Genomic DNA, 22,100 nt, shown 5'->3' with positions numbered 1-22,100 from the left:
TCTTAATTGACCTCTTGCTTGACCTCCCCTTTTTTTCCCTTTATAAATACTGAAACAATAGACTTGTAGTTCCTTATACAAATCGTGCTTTTTCAATCCTCTATACCCTTTCTCATGGTGTTTCTCCCACCCCCCACTTGCTAGTTTAAAGACTGCCTTTACCAACAGGCTCCTTTTTACTCATTGTCTCACTGTTTCTAATTCAAATTAGGTACTCCTCCAGAAAGCCTTGCCTTCATCTTTGTTCAGGCCAGTTGTTCCTCTGTGTTCCCATAAGCACCCTGTGCATATCATTTACCATATTAGAATGAAATAACTTGTTTCTGTGTCTTTGTCCTAGATTGTAACTAATTCAGGGTCAGGGGCTATGCCTTTTGGGAGGGGATTACTTTTGCACTCCTGGTACCTACTGCTTAATACATGTGTATTGAATTCAATATGTGTTTATTTAAGATAACAAACTTCTGATTTTAAAAGCTTTTTAGATAGGATTATTATCTGTTGTCTCATTAGTGTCTCATTAGATGCCTTAGAGTTTTATTTTGCTGGATGTCTGGAAGCCATTCTGGCTCTTAAAGGACTTTCACATGTGTCTTATATAAGTTAAATTATATTTTAACTTTAAGAATACAGTCTTATTACCAAGTTTTTTTTTTTTTTTTTTTTTTTTTTTTTTTTTTGCGGTATGCAGGCCTCTCACTGTTGTGGCCTCTCCCGTTGCGGAGCACAGGCTCCGGATGCGCAGGCCCAGCGGCCATGGCCCACGGGCCCAGCCGCTCCGCGGCACATGGGATCCTCCCAGACCGGGGCACGAACCCGTATCCCCTGCATCGGCAGGCGGACTCTCAACCACTGCGCCACCAGGGAGGCCCTATTACCAAGTTTTAATGGACATCTGTCTATAATCTACATGTATAGATTTTACTATATTGATTTCTAGACTTTGATAAACAGTTTCTAAAGAGGAATTCATGCTGAATTTTTTTATAGTGGTTTATTTTCTGACATAAGATAGATAATTGTGTAAGTTTAAAAGAATTGTAGACTGAGACTGAAAGGATCCTTTGAGATTATTGAGTTGAACTCTTAGTAGTTTTTAAAAGATGAGGATATTGAATCCCCAGGGACAAGGTTCAAGTTCAGCCTAGAGCCACTAGAGCTCCTGATCTGAAAATGTTCCTTGTACCTTTTGGTGGGTAGCCTAAAACCTGAAAGTCAGCTCTTGCCCTAGTCTGGCCTTCTAGTAGCATGAGATCTGCCATTATTCGAATTAACCCATGGGCTTTGCTGGAACAGGTGGTGTCATGGGTCACTCTGTGAACTCCCATGGCATGTGACTTATTCTTCATTTTACTAGATCAAGTGAGGAGTAGAAACTTTATCTATCTCGCTGTCCTTCCCAGTTATCTTTAATACTTCCTCTTCATAATTGAGATCCATATCAAAGTGTTATAATATTTGTTTTAACCTTTAAATCATGGGTCCCCAACCCCCAGGCCACAGACCAGTACCTGTCCGTGGCCTGTTAGGAACCGGGCCACACAGCAGGAGGTGAGCAGGGGGCGAGCGAGCGAAGCTTCATCTGCCACTCCCCATTGCTCCCCATCTCTCCCCATCACTCACATTACCGCCTGAACCATCCCCGCCGCCCATGGAAAAATTGTCTTCCATGAAACCGGTCCCTGGTGCCAAAAAGGTTGGGGACTGCTGCTTTAAATGATCGAGAAAACTCGAGAGAATAAGGGAAATCTATTACATTGTGTTTAACCCATTTTTGCTCTTTCCAGTGTTCTTTCTCCTAATGTTCCAAAGTTCCTTCTTTTGTTACTTTCTTTTTGTTTTAGCCATTCATTTAGGGTAGGTCTGTGGTAACAAATTCTCTTAGTTTTCCTTCATCTGAGAATGTCTTATTTCCTCTTCATTCCTGAAGGATATTTTCACCGGATATAGAATTATTCGTTGACAGTTCTTTCAGTACTTGGAAACTGTTGTGCCACTGTCTTCTGACATCCATGGTTTCTTATGAGAAATCTACAGCCATTTGAATTGTTTTACCCCTTGATCATTTCAAGATGAAATGATCTTTGTCTTTATTTTCAGAAGTTTAATTATGCTGTGTCTTGGTATGGCTTTCTTTGGGTTTATAGTTTAGTTTAGAATTTGTTCAGCTTCTTGAATCTGTGGGTTTATATCTCTTGCCAGTTTTGGGAAGTTTCCAGTCATTATTTTTTCAAACACTTTTCAGCCCTACCCTCTTCTGTCTTTCTAGGACTCCACTGACACAAATGTTAGATTTTTTTTTTTTTTTTTTTTTTTTTTGCGGTAGGCGGGCCTCTCACTGCTGTGGCCTCTCCCCTTGCAGAGCACAGGCTCCGGACGCGCAGGCTCAGCAGCCATGGCTCACGGGCCCAGCCGCTCCGCGGCACGTGGGATCCTCCCAGACCGGGGCACGAACCCGTGTCCCCTGCATCGGCAGGCGGACTCTCAACCACTGCGCCACCAGGGAAGCCCCCAAATGTTAGATTTTTTGAGTCCCACAGATTCCTGAGGTTCTGTTCATTTATCTTCCAGTTTAGTTTCTCTCTGTTGTTCATACTGTGTAATTTCTACTGTTCCATATTTTGATTCACTGAATCTCCCCTCTGTCCTCATTCTGCTGTTGAGCCAGCCCAACCATCAGGTTTTTATTTTTGTTATTATATATTTTAGTTCTAAATTTTTCATTTGTTTCTTTTTTATATCTTCTAATTCTTTGCTGAGACTTTCTAATTTTTCATGTGTTTACAAGCATGTTTGTAATTGCTAATTGAGGATTTTTTTTTTTTTTTTTTTTTTTTTTTGTGGTACGCGGGCCTCTCACTGCTGTGGCCTCTCCCGTTGCAAATCACAGGCTCCGGACGCGCAGGCCCAGCAGCCATGGCTCGCGGGCCCAGTCGCTCCGCGGCATGTGGGATCCTCCCAGACCGGGGCACGAACCCGTGTCCCCTGCATCGGCAGGCGGACTCTCAACCACTGCGCCACCAGGGAAGCCCAAATTGAGGATTTTTATGATGACTATTTTAAAATCCTTGCTGGATAATTCTGATATCCATGTCATCTTGATGTTGGTATCTATTGATTGTATTTTCCCATTTAAGTTGAGATTTTCCTGCTTCTCGTTATGATGAGTGATGATTTTCATTTGAAACCTGGGCATTTTGGGTAGTATGAGACTCTGGACCTTATTTAAATTTTCTATAATAAGTGGAGTCCTCTGACACGGCTTCAGTGGAGTAGAGGGGCACCACCTCCTTTCTGGCAGGTAGCATTAGAAGTCCCGGTCCCCAGCTTGGTCTCCTTTGACATGTAGGGTGGGGGAGGGGTTCCTTATTACCACTGTACAGGGGTTAGAACTCAGGTTCCCTCAGTGGCCTCTTCTGGCACTGCAGGGCCTCAGTACAGCTGGGTGGTAATGAAAGTTCTGATTCTCCACTAGGCCTCCTCTGATCCCACTCTAGCAGACAGGGAGGTGGGGTTTCTTTATTACTGCCTGGTAGCAGTGTAAGTCCAGGCTTTCTTGTGATCTCCACCGACACTCCCCACTGGGGGTGGGGAGCGCTTTTTATACTGCCTGATGTAGATGAATGCCCTAGCTTAACATTTGGTTTTCTCTGATACCACTGCAGTGAAAGGATTGGACAGCCTCCAGAAGGTAGAAGTCTAGGTTCCCCACCCAGCCTTTGCTGGTTGGGGTGGGGCATGTGCTTTCTCTCTGGTGTTTGGGTGGAGTAGAATGGTGATTGTCTAAAAGAGAAGGTGGCATACTGGCTAGCTGTCCCTTTCCTGATCCTTTGGCTCAAGAGAGTAGGCTTTTGTAGGAGCTTTTTTAGTTTGTGTCCATTGGTGTTTCTGGGTTGCTGGCTTCTCCAATAACCAGTCTGGGATAAATGAGGTAAAAAAAAAGCCCATGGACTCACAGCTGTGTCTTTCCTTTAGTCCTCTGGTCCCTAGTTAATCTGCCACCTTTCAGTGTCTTCCTGTGTTTGTTTTATTGTCCAGGGTTTTAGCTAAACTTTAATGGAGAGGTATAGGGGAAAGTATTACTGCTCAATCTGTCGACAAGCAGAAGTCTGTTCTTCAGTTCACTTTAAACTCTTTGTTTTCTCAGCTTTTATGAAGAAATAATTTATTTGAATTCTTTCAGTTCAGAAATTGATCATTCAGAACATGAACAAAATTTAAGAGGAAATGGTTCAAATTTTAAAAGAATAAATCTTCAAACAGTCTTACTTTTTAAAGTACATGACCAAGAATGTGATAGGTTGATTTTGGGTATTCTTTGTCTTATCATTAGTTCAGGTGGTTTAAGAATTCTTGCCCTTTTTTAGTTTATATGTTAGTTTACTCTTTTTTTTTTTTTTTTTTTTTTTGTCCACGCCACTCAGCTTGTGGGGTCTTAGTTCCCCGACCAGGGATCAAGCCTGAGCCCCTGCAGTGAAAGCTCCAAGTCCTAACCACTGGACCACCAGGGAAATCCTAGATACATTTAGAAATAGTGAAACTGTGTTGCCTTTTGGAATTTGGTGTGTTTACCTTTTTTTTAAATTGATATTCTTTTTAAAACTCTTCATATAATTACCTTCTTGTCTGACATAGATGTTAAATTTTTAGTTCATTTATGGTATTTTCCCTTTGTTTTATGACACTGGATTGAATAAATAGTCTCCTGTATTACCCTCTAGTTCTTTTATATTTCCATTTTCTTTTGACTTTTAACTTCTTAATCTATCTGGCATTTATTTTGATATTTCTGTGGTAAAGATCTAGGCTAATTCTACCCACCCCACCCCGCCAAAAGAAAAAAGAAACAGCAGGCAATAAGTATTTTTTCCTCACTGATTGGAATTGCTGCCTTCATAATATGCCAGCTTATTTCGTATGTTATATTCTATTTCCAGTCATTATATTCTGTTTTGTTGTTCTTTCCATTCATATGCTGGTACCACATGCTTCTCTAGGCATTTAACAAAAAGATGTAACTTCTGTTTATTGATTTTTCTGCTAACTCAGTCTGATTATATTATGCACATCACTTTATTCTTTACTTTTTACCTGTTTTACTTCTCAGTGACTGAAAAGGAATATTAATACCTCCTGTTCTTATTTATTTAGATCAACTTCTTATGTCTCTATTTTTGTTACACATAATGCTATACTAATATATCAAGTTTATAACTATAATATCTTTCTTTGTATTATGTACCTTATTAATATTATATGACTCCTCTTTCATTCACTATTTTTTCCCTTCAATTCTGCTTTTTTTGATGTTAGTCTTGATATTATTTTATGTTTGACTAATATTTCATTGCCTATCCTTGACTTTTAACCCAAGTTCCTTTTAGTATGCCCCTGCAGAAATATAATTTAGATTTATTTTATTAAGTATATCTCATATAGAAAGCATGTAGCTGAATTTATCTTATGAGCTAAGTGTCTTTTAGTACTTAACTAAAATACTGCTTAATAAATGGAAATTCAACCCACTTATTTACATTGGTTTATAGTAATAACATTCCAGTCACAGTTGCCATGTTTTTTTTTTTTGCCACCGCATTTTCTGTTTTTTGTTGTTCTGTTCTTTTTTTTTTTTTTTTTTTTTTTGCGGTACGCGGGCCTCTCACTGTTGTGGCCTCTCCCATTGCGGAGCACAGGCTCCGGACGTGCAGGCGCAGCGGCCATGGCTCAAGGGCCCAGCCGCTCTGCGGCATGTGGGATCTTCCCGGACCGGGGCATGAACCCGTGACCCCTGCATTGGCAGGCGGACTCCCAACCACTGCGCCACCAGGGAAGCCCTGTTCTGTTCTTTTTTATGTTGCTTTGCACTTTAAAATTTTACTACCAGCTACTTTTAAAAAGCCTTTAAAAATATTCTTTAAAAATCTGACAGTGTGTCTGATAAAACTTCTCTTTTGATTATCAAGAATGCTCTAATAGAATGGTCTTGTTCTCCAAGTTCCCTTTTAACTTTATTAGCCAGTTCCTCTTTGTTGGTCAGAACCATGCCTGTAGCAGTTATGTAGGGAAAACATGAGTACAAATGAAGTAAGACATACTGAGATTTTGAGATTAGGAATGTTAAGCTCTATAGACTAATGGTAGCATAACACTGTTTAGTCAGTTCACAATGAGCTGCATGAAAGTAAGTTTGCAGTAGACTGGATGTGTACTTTGGCATTTAGCTGCTGCATAGCACAGGGCGATCAGCTCAGTGCTTTGTGATGACCTAGAGGGGTGGGATAGGGAGAGTGGGAGGGGGCCTCAAGAGGGAAGGGATATGGGGATATATGTATATATATAGCTGATTCACTTTGTTATACAGCAGCAACTAACACAACAATGTAAAGCAGTTATACTTCAATAAAGATATATTTTAAAAAACCCAAAAAACTGTGGCTTGGAGGAATGGCTCGTAATTTTTCCTGAGAAGATAAAGTATGATACAATTTGAGATTTCTGTTCCTTAGTAAAGAGATGCAGTTCTACTGGTTCGCAGTTTTTGCTGTGTTGGTCTTCCTTCACTTCTGTTAATACATAGTCACGAAATCCTTCTTAAGAGTTCTTCCATCAGATTCAGTATTTCCTCTTGAATGTGGCAGCTATTTTTTTAATCCAGGTTCTTAATAATTTGCACCTGTATTGCAGTTTCACCCCATCTTATTTCATTTCTAACCTCTACTGCAAGATTACATTGTCACAGACATTCTTTTCCTTACACCATTCTCTTGTTTATGTACTTAAAGGGACTGTCAAGCAAAATTCAAGTATCTCATTCTGAGTGTTTATCCCTCTTGTCCCACTGTTACCTGTATCTAAACTCACAGGACAACATTTCTCTAAGCAGTGTTTCTGTTTTGGCTAGACAGCTCTTCCTATGGTGTTCTAACATACATCCCCTATCTTTGTGTTTGTTCATATTGTGCATAGTTTTCCTTCTCCCTAAAATGGTCTGATTCTTCTCTATGAGGCATCTGAGATTACGTCACCTCTTCTTTTACTTTTACATCTCTTAATCATATAGACTGTGCTAAATCATCACTAATGTAACTTGTATGTCACATTGTAATTTTTTTTATGTGTTTGTCTTTTGTTCCTTATTCCAGATAATAAGTTCCTTAAGGGCAAAGAACATATCTTCAATTAGTATTAATTTTTGTGACCTTTTAACCATTGTTTCTCAGAATTTTTCACAGTAGGACTGGGATTTCTTCCTTCTTGCTCGCCACCATCCTTTAGGGCACTGTCTTTGTCTGTTTCCCAGCGTAGCAGAAAGAGAAGAAATCACAGAAGAGTGCACAGTCTCGGTGTTTTAAGGCCCAGATCAGGGAGTGGAACACAACGCAGGCACTCACACTTCATTGGTGAGAACTTAATTACAACCAACTGAAAGGGAGTCTGAGAAATGTAGGATGTAGCTGGGTAGCCATAGGTCCAGCCACAACTGTATTTTGGTAGGTGACTAGGACTCTCCACCACAGGTATGTTGATAGAACTTAATTTATCTGATGATCAGTTTATAACTGCTATAAAAGAATTTATTAGTTCTTTGTCATCGATGCTAGAATTTCTGTAATCAGGTAAAATTTTTACTCATAGTTTTCCCAAATGGTATGTTCACCATTTTAAAGCCTCTTCCAAATGTCTGTAATTTCTTCTTTAGCACTAGAATTTTTTTTATCTTTAAGAATATTTTTGTGTTGTATTGATCTTTATGAAAATAACTCAGATGGCTTTCACCTGACTCTATCTACTGACATATAATTGTGAAAATTACATTTTGAAGCTGTATTGCTGCTTCAAAATATGGTTATCTATTCCAAATTATACTTTTAACCATTCCCTCTACTTTCTCTCATGTTACTCCTCTGAATTAAAAAGTCATCAAACACCCAGGTATTTTCTGGTGGTTTCACTTCTGTTTATCAGAATTGTAGCAAACTCAGATGTTTTAGCTAGATCAAGGTGGTATAGAAGTGAAGCAGTACTTATTTTCTGAAAAATATTTTTCTCTTATTGCTATTTTCTACTTCTCCCTTGGAAATGATTACATTATTAAAGACATAATAAATAGAAAATATGTAAAAGAAGTAAAATAAATAGTTACCCTTCTTTTGACTACTGATTCTGGCTGTCAGCTTGTTAATAAGATTAATTAAAATTTGTAACAATACCAAAATCATTTTATTTTTATATGTAATTTAATCACCAATCTTTAAAAAAAATTTTTTTTTGTCTTTTTTACTACCTAATCTACCTAATCTGTACTTCCTTTGGACAATTATATCTCTAAGGGGAATGTAGTTTTATTAACAGGATTACATTTTTGTGTGTGTGCTTTAATGGTTTTTTAAAAACTTGTAAACCTGAAAGTAAAATCTTTATTTCTAAAGCAGTTGAAATATTCTCTGTTCTTAACCTGTACATTTAATTCTGGATAAAGGACCAATCATCGAAGCCTATGCTCCTGGTTCGCATTTACGTGTTGTTTTAATGTTTTAAAGATGTAATTCAGAGAAACCATTTGAATTTATACCATTGAATTTTACTTTTCTAGCACCCTTTTATCAAGAATGCAAAACCTGTATCAATTTTAAGAGACCTGATCACAGAAGCCATGGAGATCAAAGCTAAAAGACATGAAGAACAGCAGCGAGAATTGGAAGAGGAAGAAGAAAATTCGGTTCGTAATTACCCTAAAAAAGTTGATCTTTTTCTTCTGAGTCATTCTCCTATAATTTTGGTTTTTTTCTTTAAATATATCATTAGCACTTTCTGTTTTATTGTACAAGTGAAGTATGTTTGTCCATTAAATCTCAAAATATATTTCATTTCATTAAATGATGTCTTTTCTGATCTTAAGAATTAGTGATTAATGGGAAATGTAAGGTTAATATAATAGGCTTATACAGCATCTGGTATCTAGTTGACACTGAGGCTGTGTTTGTTGAATAAATATTATCTTGGATTTGGTCAATTTTATGTCATATTTTCTGGAACTTACTTTTAACTGGTCATCAGTTATGCTGTAGATAGAGTACCACAGTAGAAGATGGGTTACTAGAGAAAGCAGGAGGGACATAAAAGGACCAGCTTATTACATTTACGTTCTATTAGTGCATCAGTGCATTTTAATGAAGTAAAAAATTTTATCTATATATCACATTTTATAGTGTCTAATGTTTTTATGCTTCACTGATGATTTTTTCCTTGTTTCAAATTATAATTTTTTTTCTGGTTAAGGATATAGAGATGAATACCTCTTGGTATTCAGTTAGTCATTAAATCTGAAAACACAGATATTTTATTTTTATACTGATTGGAAATGTCTTTGATAACATCATCTATATTTTCCCATAGAAGTTTTTTTTTTAATCTTACAGTTTTTGTATACAAATCCTATTATTTTGCTAATTCAAATTTACTTTCAATTTCAGAGACTGGTTATCTAATTGGTATTTCTTTTGAAATTCTTTTACCCTTTTCACCAAGTATTTTTTTAAATATTTATTTATTTGGCTGCACTGGGTCTCAGTTGCGGCACACAGGATTTTGTTGCCGTGTGCAGGATCTTCGTTGCGGCATGCGGGATCTTTAGTTGCAGCATGCGAACTCTTAGTTGTGGCATGTGGGATCTAGTTCCCTGACCAGGGATTGAACCCGGGGCCCCTGCGTTGGGAGCGTGGCCACTGGACCACCAGGGAAGTCCCTCACCAGTTAATTAAACCTTGTGTCATATGGTAGCCCAGGACAAGGAGAAGTGCGCCTCTTTTCAGAGCTGATTTATAATCATTTTCTTTAGATATTTGGCTAAATCAGTTACTCATTTGGCAGTGACTGTGGATTGCCTGGTGAGACAGATGCTTTAAGCTTATATTCTAGATATAAATTGTTTGCCAGTGAATTCACCATTCAGAATTTTAAACAGACCTTGCTATGGTCATCTCAGTTACTTTCTGCCACTTTGGTGATCTCTTTCTTCACTATTTTCCTCTCTTTCACTATTTTCCTCTCCTTTACTGAGCTCCAGTCACACTGATCTTCTTTCACATTTTTACCTCCTTTTTTTTTTTTTTTTTTTTTGCGGTACGTGGGCTTCTCACTGTTGTGGCCTCTCCCGTTGCGGAGCACAGGCTCCGGACGCGCATGCTCAGCGGCCATGGCTCACGGGCCCAGCCGCTCCGCGGCATGTGGGATCTTCCCGGACCGGGGCACGAACCCATGTCCCCTGCATCGGCAGGCGGACTCTCAACCACTGCGCCACCAGGGAAGCCCTTCTTTCACATTTTTTATTATTTTAACATGCCAATGACCTTTCCTTATGCAGGGCCTTTGCATGTGCCATTCCCACTGCTTGAAACACTCTACTTCCTTAGAACTCTTTGAATGAGTAGGTAGGTTCTCGTCTTTCACGCCTCAGCTTTAAATATCATATACTGCTAAAACTTAGCAGTTTAAAACAGCATACATTTATTATTTCATAGTATCTGTAGATCAGTATTTCAGGAGTGGCTTAGTTGGATGATTTTGGCTCAGAGTCTCTTCTGAGGTTGAGGTTTAAGTGTTGGTCAGAGCTGCAGTCATCTGAAGGCTTGACAAGGACTGCAGTTCCCAGGTAGCTCACTCATATGGCTGTTGGCAGGCTGTCTCAGCTCCTTGCCTCGTGGGACTCTCCATAGGACTATTTGAGAGTCTTCACAGTCTGGCAACTGGCTTTTCTTGGAGTGAGTGAGCCAAGAGCGAGAACAAAGAGGACATCTCAGTGCCTTTTATGACATCAGGAGTTGCACACTGTAAATTCTGCCACATTCTATTTGTTAAAAATAGCTACTGGGAAGTGGGAGGAGGGGGGAGCTCGGCGTCCCGCTCCCTCCGCGGCTCATGGCGACGACGCTCGGCACATCCGGGACCCTCCGGCCGTGGCGGCCGCGGCGCCGGCTGCTCGGGCCCCAACCCCGGCCGCTGTGGTGACTGAGCCGCGCCTCGCCGTCGCCCCCGCCCCGCCCGCCGCCCGCCGGCCCTGGGCCCCGCGCCGCGGCCGCAGCCCCGCCGCCGCCCCCGCCGCCGGGGACATGTCTAACCCCGGGGGCCGGAGGAACGGGCCCGTCAAGCTGCGCCTGACAGGGTTCACAAGTTTGAGCCCTGGTGTGGGATGATCCCACATGCAGCGGAGCAACTAAGCCCGTGCGCCAGCGCCACAACTACTGAGCCTACGCTTTAGAGCCCGTGAGCCACAACTGCTGAAGCCTGTGAGCCACAACTACTGAAGCCTGTGCACCTAGAGCCCGTGCCGCGCAACAAGAGAAGCCACTGCAATGAGAAGCCCACGCACCGCAATGAAGAGTAGTCCCTGCTTGCCGCAACTAGAGAAAGCCTGTGTGCAGGATTGAAGACCCAGCACAGTCAAGAATGAATGAATGAATGAATAAATAAATAAATAAATACATTTAAAAAAAGATAGTCACATAAATAAATAAGTAAATAAATTTAATTATTAAAAGAAAAGTAGCTACTGGTCATAGAAAATGGTGGAGTAGGGAAATCTAAGAATCAGTGGCTCCACAGAAGCAACCATTAAGTTGGCAGAAACTGACAAGTCAAGCTTTTCAGAACACTGGAACCTAATAAAAAACTTATAGCAACCAGGGGAGTGCTTAATGAAGAAGCTTAAGAATGTTAAGTTTTGGTAAGAAAGTGTTGTGGCATTTTTGCTTTACATGCCTGCCATCCCCAATTTTTTAGCTCAGTGGCAGCCATGGGAACAGAGGTGGAGGTTGGGGGCAGGGGAGAGGAGTAAGAACCTTACTTTCAAGAAATTGTGCTTTTGCATTTTGAGCTACCTGGCAGTTCCCTGTGGGGCTGGCACAGAGGCTTGCCTTTGTTTTGATCACCTTAAGGTGCAGCAACTTCCTAGATGGTGTCTGTCCAAAACATCTAAATCTTCTAGAGTTAGTAAACAAGTTTAGCAAAGTTGCAGGGTACAAGATCAACATACAAAAATCCATTATGTTTTTATGCACCAGCAATGAATGACACAAAAAGGAATTTAAGAAAACAGTTCCATTTACAATAGCATCCAAGAGAATGGAATACCTAAGAATAAATTTAGCCAAGGAGGTGAAAGAATTGTACAGTGAAAAATACAACACATTGCTGAAAGAAATGAAAGAATACCTAAATCAGTGGAAAGACATTCCATGTTCATTGATTGGAAGACTTAATATTGTTTAAATGGCAGTACTCCCCAAAGTGACTCACATATTCATCCAATCCCTATGGTCTTTTTTTGCAAAAAGGAAAAGCCAATCTTCAAATGTGTATGGAGGAAGGGGCCCCAACAATATTGGAAAAGAACAAAGTTGGAGGATTCACTTTCCAATTTTGGAATGTAATACAAAGCTACAGTAATTAAGTCAATGTGGTTCTGGCATGAGGATTGACATATAAATCAATGGAATAGAATTGAGAGTCCAGAAATACACCCATACATCTATCACCAATTAATTTTCAATGAAAGTGTGGAGACCATTCAATGGAAAAAGAGTGGTCTTTTTAATGGATGGTGTTGACAGCTGGTTAGCCACATGTTAAAAGAGTGAGGTTGGACCCTTACCTCTTATCATATACAATGACCTTTTAATATAAGGTCTAATTGGATGAATCAGTGACCAAATCAGTGACCAACTCAGTGACCAAGAGCTAAAAGTTTATCACTTTTCATGCTGTTACTAACACTCTCTTGAGTGCTTCCAGCTTCTGCCCACTGCCCCGTTCCAAAGCCATCCCAATGTTTCAGGTATGTGTTACATAGTCTAGTGCACATTCAAGGTGTGGGGAATTAGGTTCTACCTTTTGAAGGGAAGACTGTCAAAATATTGTGGACAGATTTAAAAATCACATCAGGTTTTTATGATTTCTTAGTTTTCAAATAAGCATTTATACTCTCTGGAACCAAGCTAGTGTTTCTGGATGAAACTATTATGTTGTTTTTTGTTGTTTTAATTGAAATTATAAGAAAAAATTGTCTTGACAGAGTCACACACTTTGAGCAGTATTCACACTCTTTGCTTTAGATTATGTTCTCAGGCAGTAGTTTCTATCTTGAGGTCATTTTGTCATTTGTGCTCTGAATATAAATAAATATGCATATGCACAGACACATGGCAATTTATAAGAACGAGATATGCAGAGTGGATCTGAAGCCCTCCTACAGTAAGAGTATGTTTCTACATTTGCCATTCGTTTTTATCAAATTTTTAAATCAGTAGTCATGTTCTCTCAGAAACTTTTATTCACATTGAAGGCTGAAAATCTTACATAGAGTTTGTCTTCATACTGTTCATTCCTTTGGTATTCTCTTGCAAATTGACTTAAAATTGGATTACATATACAGTTTTAAAGTAAAACAGTCAAATTCTCATAGCTACATGTCTCTTAATGTTCATGGCCAAATTGTCATTAAAGTGATACTCTATTTTTCATAAGAGTCAAACATTTTCATAAAATTTGCATTTATTTCTGACCAAGTCAGTACAAAGTTGGACATAGTTTGTCTATATAAACTGTAGGCATACAGGACTTTTTCTTGTTCTCATTCAGATTATACTAATATATCTGTAGCGTTCAAGGTGTGAGCATGCATTCTGGTAATTTATTAATTATACAATAAATAATATATTCCTATGTAGTTCTTCTTTAATTTCTTTTTTATTTTTTTATTTATTTTTTGGCTGCGTTGGGTCTTTGTTGCTGTGCACGGGCTTTCTCTAGTTGCAGAGCACAGGCTCTAGGCACACAGGCTTCAGAAGTTGTGGCACACGGGCTCAGTAGTTGTGGCACACAGACTCTAGAGCATAGGCTCGGTAGTTGTGGTGCACGGGCTTAGTTGCTCCACGGCATGTGAGATCTTCCTGGACCAGGGGTCGAACCCGTGTCCCCTGCATTGGCAGGAGGATTCTTAACCACTGTGCCACCAGGGAAATCCCCCCTATGTAGCTCTTAAACTCTAATTCATCCTTGATTTTTAAAAGATTAGTTTTAAGTTATCTGGTATGGCTTATTAAAATATTATACAGGCACTTATGTTTAAATATTTACACAGTACAAGTTAATGCTTGCTGATTTTAAATAAAATAACAAGGCAAACACTCCATACCTGGTACACTGAATGATTACTTAAAAGTGTAATGGATGGTGTTAATAAATTGAATTTATAAGATAAGGCATAGAATGCACTATTGACAAGTGGTCATTTTTAAAGTAGATTAGAAGATTGATAAGAGTTTGCAAGAATTGCTTTGTACTGGAGCTCAGTTGTTTCCCATGTCAATCACAATGTTAAGTAAAATACAAGGAGCTGAAAGATGTGGGAGAATGTTAAAGTAAATAAAATGTTGAGCAAAAAGTGGGATACTTCTTGATGTTAGGCTTGCTTGAGAGCTTTTCACTTTTTTTTGAGAGCTTTTCACTTTTATGCATGTAATAGACCTTTTATTTTCACTTTCAAAGGTGTCATTTTATTTCATATTAATTTAGTAATGATTCAAAGAAAAAGGTTTTGTCTACTAACTGGCTTTAGACCATGTTTTAGAGCTTCTTTCTTTGGAAAAGAAATGAGGACTTTCTGGTGATTTCTTTTCTGAACTTTTCTGGTCTGAACTCTAAACTTGTCAGGCTACTGTCCTTAATGTCAGGGATAGCATATCCCCTCCAATTGTGATTCACTGAAACAGTAATTCTTAGCATGGGTGTCGGGAGAAATGCCAGGGTGCTTGGGAAAATCCACATCCCTACAGATGGTGAGATAGCCTCCAGGTGAGTAGTCTCAGAATCTTCCATCTTCCCCCTACCCCTGTTTAATAAAGGAACTTCAAATCAATCTCTCTCTTGAGAATCTTTTAAACTGATAAATAATAGAACAGCATTAGAATCAGCCCAAGTCAGTCCAGAAGCTTCTAATGTATCTAATTGGTTAAATTTGGGGGGTGGGGAGGGTAGAATTTATCTAAGAGCAGGACAGCCTGCTTGGACTAAAATCCTGATTCTGTTCCCAAATAACTGTCATTGGCCAAGTTACTTAAACCTCTCTGCTTCAATTTCACTATCTGTAAAAAGGGGCTAGTGATAGATCATACTTCATGGAGTTGTCATGGGGATGTAATAAAAAATATATATATCTTCACACTTAGAACAGTTTTATCACATAATATGCTTGATAAAGTTTAGCTTCATTTTTATTAGTGCTACTACTTATATCACCACTACTGCTATTATTTTAACATTTTGTCTGGGTGTTTTGTTTTTATTATTATTTTGTTTGTTTAGTTTTTGGTTTCTTTGATGATAACTGTTGCTGCTTCTGGTTTTGCTACTCTAAGGGCCACCAAAATAACATCACTTACCAGACTTGAACCAGTATTTTGAAAATGTCTTTTTAAGTGTTTTAAAACAAATTTTAAATGGTCAAATGTGTTTGGAAGAACTGGTAGAGATTTTTATAAACTCCTTTAAGCTTAAAACCAGTAAAGATAATTTTAAAATTTATTCTCATTCCTTTACTTCTTAAAAAGTAAATTAGATCTAGTAAGGAACATTTATATTTGAGATAACATTATTGATCACAAACTGAAATTCTTTAAAAGAACTGACTACTTGTTATCTCTCATTCTCCCCATATAATTAAAACACAATTCTAAAAAAATCCCTCTCAGTGTTTAGATAGCTATGAGTATGTAATCAGCATAATATATTATGATTACATATTTTTTATGTTTGTGATTTCTGGAATGAGTAGTTGTCACGGTTTTTGTTACTGTTGTTTGTTGCTGTTAATTTTTCTGTGTACCTATCACGAATTTGTTCTGAAACGCCACATTCCCAGACTCTCTGCAGAGGCTGTAAAGGCCTCTGTGTATGGTCAAACACAAATAATTTTTTAGTGTCATACTTTTTTCTTGACTCATTCTTTCGCTAGCCCTCTATCTTCCTGTAATCTGAACGCTGACTTTCTAGAGTCTTGAACAGCTCTTCTCCTAAGACACCACCCCCCACCCCCGCTTCAGCATCATCCTGCAAATTGCCTTTCTTCTCTTCTCTGATGGATCCTATGGTTCCTGGATCTTGTCTTTCTTGTTTTGCTTCCTTACTTTGATGCACTTTATCTCCCAGGAGCTTCCAGACATTAGCAGGTTTTTTCAACTTGTATATCTGACCATGTCTTTATTCTATCTTTACTGTTGATTGATTGAGTATAAAATTCTGGATTGAAAATAATGTTCCCTTAAAAATTTGAAGGCCTTGCTCTATTTCTTAACTCAGTAGTAAGGATGATGAGAAGCCGGATGACATTCAGATACCTAATCCTTTGAATGTTTTATAGAAGTTTTATAGATCTTCACTTTCTGTTATTTAAAACTTGCATGGAATGTGCCTTGGTGTAGATCTTTTTCCATTCATTGTGTGGAGTGCCTTTTGGCTCTTTCAATTTGGAAATGTCCCTTAACTTTGTGTTATTTTAGTTTTAAAATTTTTTATTGGAGTATAGTTGATTTACAAAATTGTGTTAGTTTCAGCTGTACAGCAAAGTGAATCAGTTATATATATACATATATCCACTCCTTTTTAGATTCTTTTCCCATATAGGTCATTACAGAGTATTGAGTAGAATTACCTGTGCTATACAGTAGGTCCTTATTAGTTATATTTTATATATAGCAGTGTGTATATGTCAATCCCAGCCTCCTAATTTATTCCTCCCTCCCCTTTCCCCCCTGGTAACCATACGTTTGTTTTCTACATCTGTGACTCCATTTCTGTTGTGTAAATAAGTTCATTTGTACCATTTTTTTTAGATTCCACATATAAGCAATATCATATGATATTTGTCTTTCTGTATCTGACTTCACTCAGTATGACAATCTCTAGGTCCATCCATGTTGCTGCAAATGGCATTATTTCCTTCTTTTTTATGGCTAAGTAATATTCCAGTGTATATATGTACCACATCTTCTTTAGTCACTCCTCTGTGGATATTAAGGTTGCTTCCATGTCTTGGACATTAAGGTTGCTTCCATGTCTTGGCCATTGTAAATAGTGCTGCAATGAACATAGGGGTGCATGTATCTTTTCAAATTATGGTTTTCTCCAGATATATGCCCAGGAGTGGGATTGCTGGATCATATGGTAGTTCTGAATTTAGTTTTTTAATGAACCTCCATATTGTTCTCCATAGTAGCTGTACCAACTTACATTTCCACGAACAGAGTAGGAGGGTTTCCTTTTCTTCACACCCTCTCCAGCATTTATTGTTCGTAGATTTTTTTTTTTTTTTTTTTTTTGGTAGTACACGGGCCTCTCACTGTTGTGGCCTCTCCCGTTGCGGAGCACAGGCTCCGGACGTGCAGGCTCAGCAGCCATGGCTCACGGGCCCAGCCGCTCTGCGGTATGTAGGATCTTCCCGGACCGGGGCACGAAACCATGTCCCCTGCATCGGCAGGCGGACTCTCAACCACTGCGCCACCAGGGAAGCCCTGTTTGTAGATTTTTTGATGTGTGAGGTGATACCTCACTGTCATTTTGATTTACACTTCTCTAATAGTGATGTTGAACAACTTTTCATGTGCTTTTTAGCCATCTGTATGTCATCTTTGGAGAAATGTCTATTTAGATCTTCTGCCTATTTTTTGATTTTTTTTTTTTTATATTGAGCTGCATGAGTTGTGTATATATTTTGGAGATTAATCCCTTGTCAGTCACTTCATTTGCAAATATTTTCTCCCATTCTGTGGGTTGTCTTTTTGTTTTGTTTATGGTTTCCTTTGCTGTGCAAAAGTTTTAAAGTTTCATTAGGTCCCATTTGTTTATTTTTGTTTTTATATTCATTACTCTAAGAGGTGGATCAAAAAAGATATTGCTGCGATTTATGTCAGAGAATATTCTGCCTATGTTTTCCTCTAAGAGTTTTATAGTATCCCTTCTTACATTTAGGTCTTTAATCCATTCTGAGTTTATTTTTGTGTATGGTGTTAAGAAGTGTTCTAACTTCATTTTTTTTACATGTAGCTGTCCAGTTTTCCCAGCACACTTATTGAAGAGGCTGTCTTTTCTCCATTGTATATTCTTGCCTCCTTTGTCAAAGATTAGGTGACCATAGGTGCGTGGGTTTATCTCTGGACTTTCTGTACTGTTCCACTAGTATACATTTCTGTTTTTGTGCCAGTACCAAACTGTTTTGATTACTGTAGCTTTGTGGTATAGTCTAAGGGAGCCTGATTCCTCCAGCTGCGTTGTTCTTTCTCAAGATTGCTTTGGCTATTTGGGGTCTTTTGTGTCTCCATACAAATTGTAAAATTTTTTGTTCTAATTCTGTGAAAAATGCCATTGGTAATTTGATAGGTATTGCATTGAATCTGTAGATTGCTTGAGGTAGTATAAGATTCTTCCAATCTAAGAACATGGTATATCTCTCCATCCTTTTGTGTTATCTATGATTTCTTTCATCAGCATCTTATAATTTTCTGAGACAGGTCTTTTGCCTCCTTAGTTAGGTTTATTCCTAGGTATTTTATTCTTTTTGTTGCAGTGGTAAATGGGAGTGTTTCCTTAATTTCTCTTTCGATTTTCATCATTAGTGTATGGGAACGCAAGAGATTTCTGTGCATTAATTTTGTATCCTGCTACTTTACCAACTTCATTGATGAGCTCTAGTAGTTTTCTGGTAGCATCTTTAGGATTCTCTATGTATGGTGTCATGTCATCTGCAAACAGTGACAGTTTTACTACTTTTCTAATTTGGATTCCTTTTATTTCTTTTTCTTGTGTGATTCATGTGTCTAGAACTTCCAAAACTGTGTTGAATAAAAGTGGCAAGCATGGACAACCTTGTCTTGTTCCTGATCTTAGAGGGAATGCATTCAGTTTTTCTCCATTGAGAATGATGTTAGTTGTGGGTTTGTCATATATGGCCCTTATTATGTTGAGGTAGTTTCCCTCTATGCCCACTTTCTGCAGAGTTTTTAATTATAAATGGGAGTTGAATTTTATCAAAAGCTTTTTCTGCATCTATTGAGATGATCATATGGTTTTTATTCTTCAGTTTGTTAATGTTGTGTATCGCATTGATTGCTTTGCGTATATTGAAGAATCCTTGCATCCATGGGATAAAACCCACTTGATCATGGTGTATGATCCTTTTAATGTGTTGTTGGGTTAGCTTTGCTAGTATTTTGTTGAGGATTTTTGCGCCTGTGTTCATCAGTGATAATTGGCCTGTAGTTTTCTTTTTTGTGTGTGTGGTATCTTTGTCTGGTTTTGGTATCAGGGTGATGGTGGCCTCAGAACGAGCTTGGGAATGTTCCTTCCTCTGCAGTATTTTGGAAGAGTTTCAGAAGGATAGGTGTTAACTCTTCTCTAAATGTTTGATAGAATTCGCCTGTGAAGCTATCTGGTTGTGGACTTTTGTTAGTTGGGAGTTTTTAAATCACAGTTTCGATTTCATTACTTTGATTGGTCTGTTCATATTTTCTGTTTCTTCCTGGTTCAGTCTTGGAGGGTTGAACCTTTCTAAGAATTAGTCCATTTTTTCTAGGTTGTCTGTGGCCTATTGTTGCTTGTAGTAGTTTCCTGTAAGCCTTTGTATTTCTTTGGTGTCAGTTGTAACTTCTCCTTTTTCATTTCTAATTTTATTGATTTGAGCCCTCTCCCTTTTTTTTCCTGGTGAGTCTGGCTAAAGGTTTATCAATTTTGTTTATCTTTTCAGAGAACCAGCTTTTAGTTTTGATCTTTTCTGTTGTTTTCTTCATCACTATTTCATGTATTTTTGCTCTTATCTTTATGATTTCTTTCTACTAACTTTGGGTTTTGTTTGTTCTTCTTTCTCTGGTTGCTTTAGGTGTAAGGTTAGGTTGTTTATTTAAGAGTTTTCTTGTTTCAAGTTTTCTTGTAAGATCAATTCTGTATAATTTTATATTTGCTATTTCTTAATAACTTCTCTTTTCTCTCTCTCCCTCACTTTCTGTCCCCCCCCTTTCTCTCTCACCTCCCCCACCCATCTCTCTCTCTCACTCTCCTTTTATTTCCTTGTTAAACCTCTTAGATTTAACTTTCAATGATCATATCTTCTCTGGTTTTTTTTTTCTCTTCCTTTTTTTCTTTCTTGGAGGTCTCTCTAAGTTTATCTTCTAACCCTTGTATTTTTTTCCATAGCTAATATTTAACTTCCCAAATATCCTTTTCTTCCTCATTGTTGTTATATTATCATTATTACTTTGAGTTTTCTTTTTCCCTCTTCCTTGTCTCTGTTTCCTTCTTGTTTATTTTGATCTCTAACTTTTCACTTTATGGGTTTTCTTCAAGAATCTAATGATTGTATTTGAGAGAAACACTAAAATTGCCTATTGGAAACTCTCTGTGTAAGAGTAGAACAAGTTGACTTGTGAACTTTACTGTAAAAGACATTACGACCCACTGCTCTGGGGCCTGAATTTGCTTGCCTCTTGTGAGTTCTCTCCTTACAAGCTTAAGTTTTGGGTTTCTTTGGTCTGCTGAGATAGCTACTACTTACATATATTTATGTGATTTCTAGCTTCCAGTTTTTTCTTCTAGCTTCCAAATTTTTTGACATCTCCTGTTTGCTGTTGTCTCCTCCTCCATGCTCTTTGTCTTTATGAGTTTATTTTTTTTCTGTGCCTTTATTGTAATTTTGTACAATAAAAATTGTATTTTTTTGAGGGTTTTTGCTGGAATAAGCATAAACCCATGTGTTCACTCCTCCATTTTAATGGAAACTTTTGTCATTTGTCTTTTCTTGGGTGTTCTGAAATTGTCATTTTAAATATTGAGTTGTTAATGTGATGATAGTCAAATAAATCTATAAAACCTCATATGTTATAATGACTAAAAACTCCTTGAGCACTCATAAAGTTTTACAATTCAAAGAAAAATTTTGATCTGTTCAGTTATAGTTTATTCTGGACATTTTGTAAATGAAAATCATCCAAGAAGGGAAGGGAAAACTTCTAAAAGATAACATTACAAGAAATTTAGGAATTTAAGGCAAGTCATACCAAATTAGTAGTTGATGAGAATAAAAGTAAATGTACACCTGAAACTAACACAATATATTGTAAGTCAGCTATACTTCAATTAAAAAAAAAGTAAATGGATATTTCTGTTTTTCTCAACCACTGTGAGTTTTATAAAATAATTTTCTTTAAATGATGGAACAAAGGTACAATCTTGAGCCTTCCAGCCATATGAGAACAATTGTAGACTAATGAGCCATTATTTGATTGATTCTGTGCTTGCCTTACACCTACATCTGTGTAGTTAAGGTTGTTGCTTTGTAACCTCCCTTTATATTCATTTGTAACTCATCTTGGTTACCTTTGGCCCATGAAACTTGGCTGATCCTTCTTTTGGTATTTGCTCCAATTTGGTGGATTCATTTGGACAATACCTGCTATTTATGGTACTGGGGACTGGCTACATTTTTTAGGATATGGCAGAAGATTTTGAATGGCTATTTTGATAAAGTAGTTGTTTTCATTTGAGACTTTTCCCCCATTCCTTTTTTCCTTTTTTTGATTGTTTCAAAGATGAATGGTCTTTTCAGCATCATGGGAGGTCTGCATTGCCAAGTTTTACTTCTACATTTATTTTTAGTTTAAGAATACAGAGAGCTTGTATTCATTGATGGCCTTTTTGTTAGCTGTCTTTAGTCTCCATCCTGGATTGGTCCTTTTCCAATGACTGGCCTAATATGACACAGAGCCTGTTTGGCACTGGACCATTGAAAATTTAATAGTGCTAAATTTGGAAATAATATAGATCAAATTCTTTCTCTGATTTTGAAATTCTAGAGCTGTAAATTCACCATATTGAGTTGCTGCATTGTCGAAGATACTTATATTTGGTATTCAGTATTAATACTTGAACCCATTGTAGATCCTGCTTTTTTTCATTTTGAGTGAGTGCAGTTTTCAGAGAATTTATGGGTAATACCAATATCAACTTATAATTTTTCCAAACTTAATTTACTTCTACATATTTCAACTTACTACAGTTGG

At 37.8% G+C, this 22,100-nt stretch overlaps 1 protein-coding gene across 2 annotated transcripts in view; it reads left to right on the top strand.

Moving 5' to 3' along the window:
- Positions 1-22,100, top strand: part of STK3 (serine/threonine kinase 3) — a 303,272-nt gene that overhangs the window by 176,556 nt on the left and 104,616 nt on the right. For both annotated transcript variants that reach the window (XM_081258763.1, XM_081258764.1), the window contains exon 8: positions 8,594-8,719. In XM_081258763.1, coding sequence (XP_081114889.1) covers positions 8,594-8,719 — 126 coding nt within the window. The remainder of the gene's footprint in view (positions 1-8,593; positions 8,720-22,100) is intronic.

This window comes from Mesoplodon bidens, assembly GCF_964165515.1.
Source record: "Mesoplodon bidens genome assembly, chromosome: 16".
Lineage (NCBI taxonomy): Eukaryota > Metazoa > Chordata > Mammalia > Artiodactyla > Ziphiidae > Mesoplodon > Mesoplodon bidens.
This window is presented reverse-complemented; position numbering and strand designations above follow the sequence as displayed.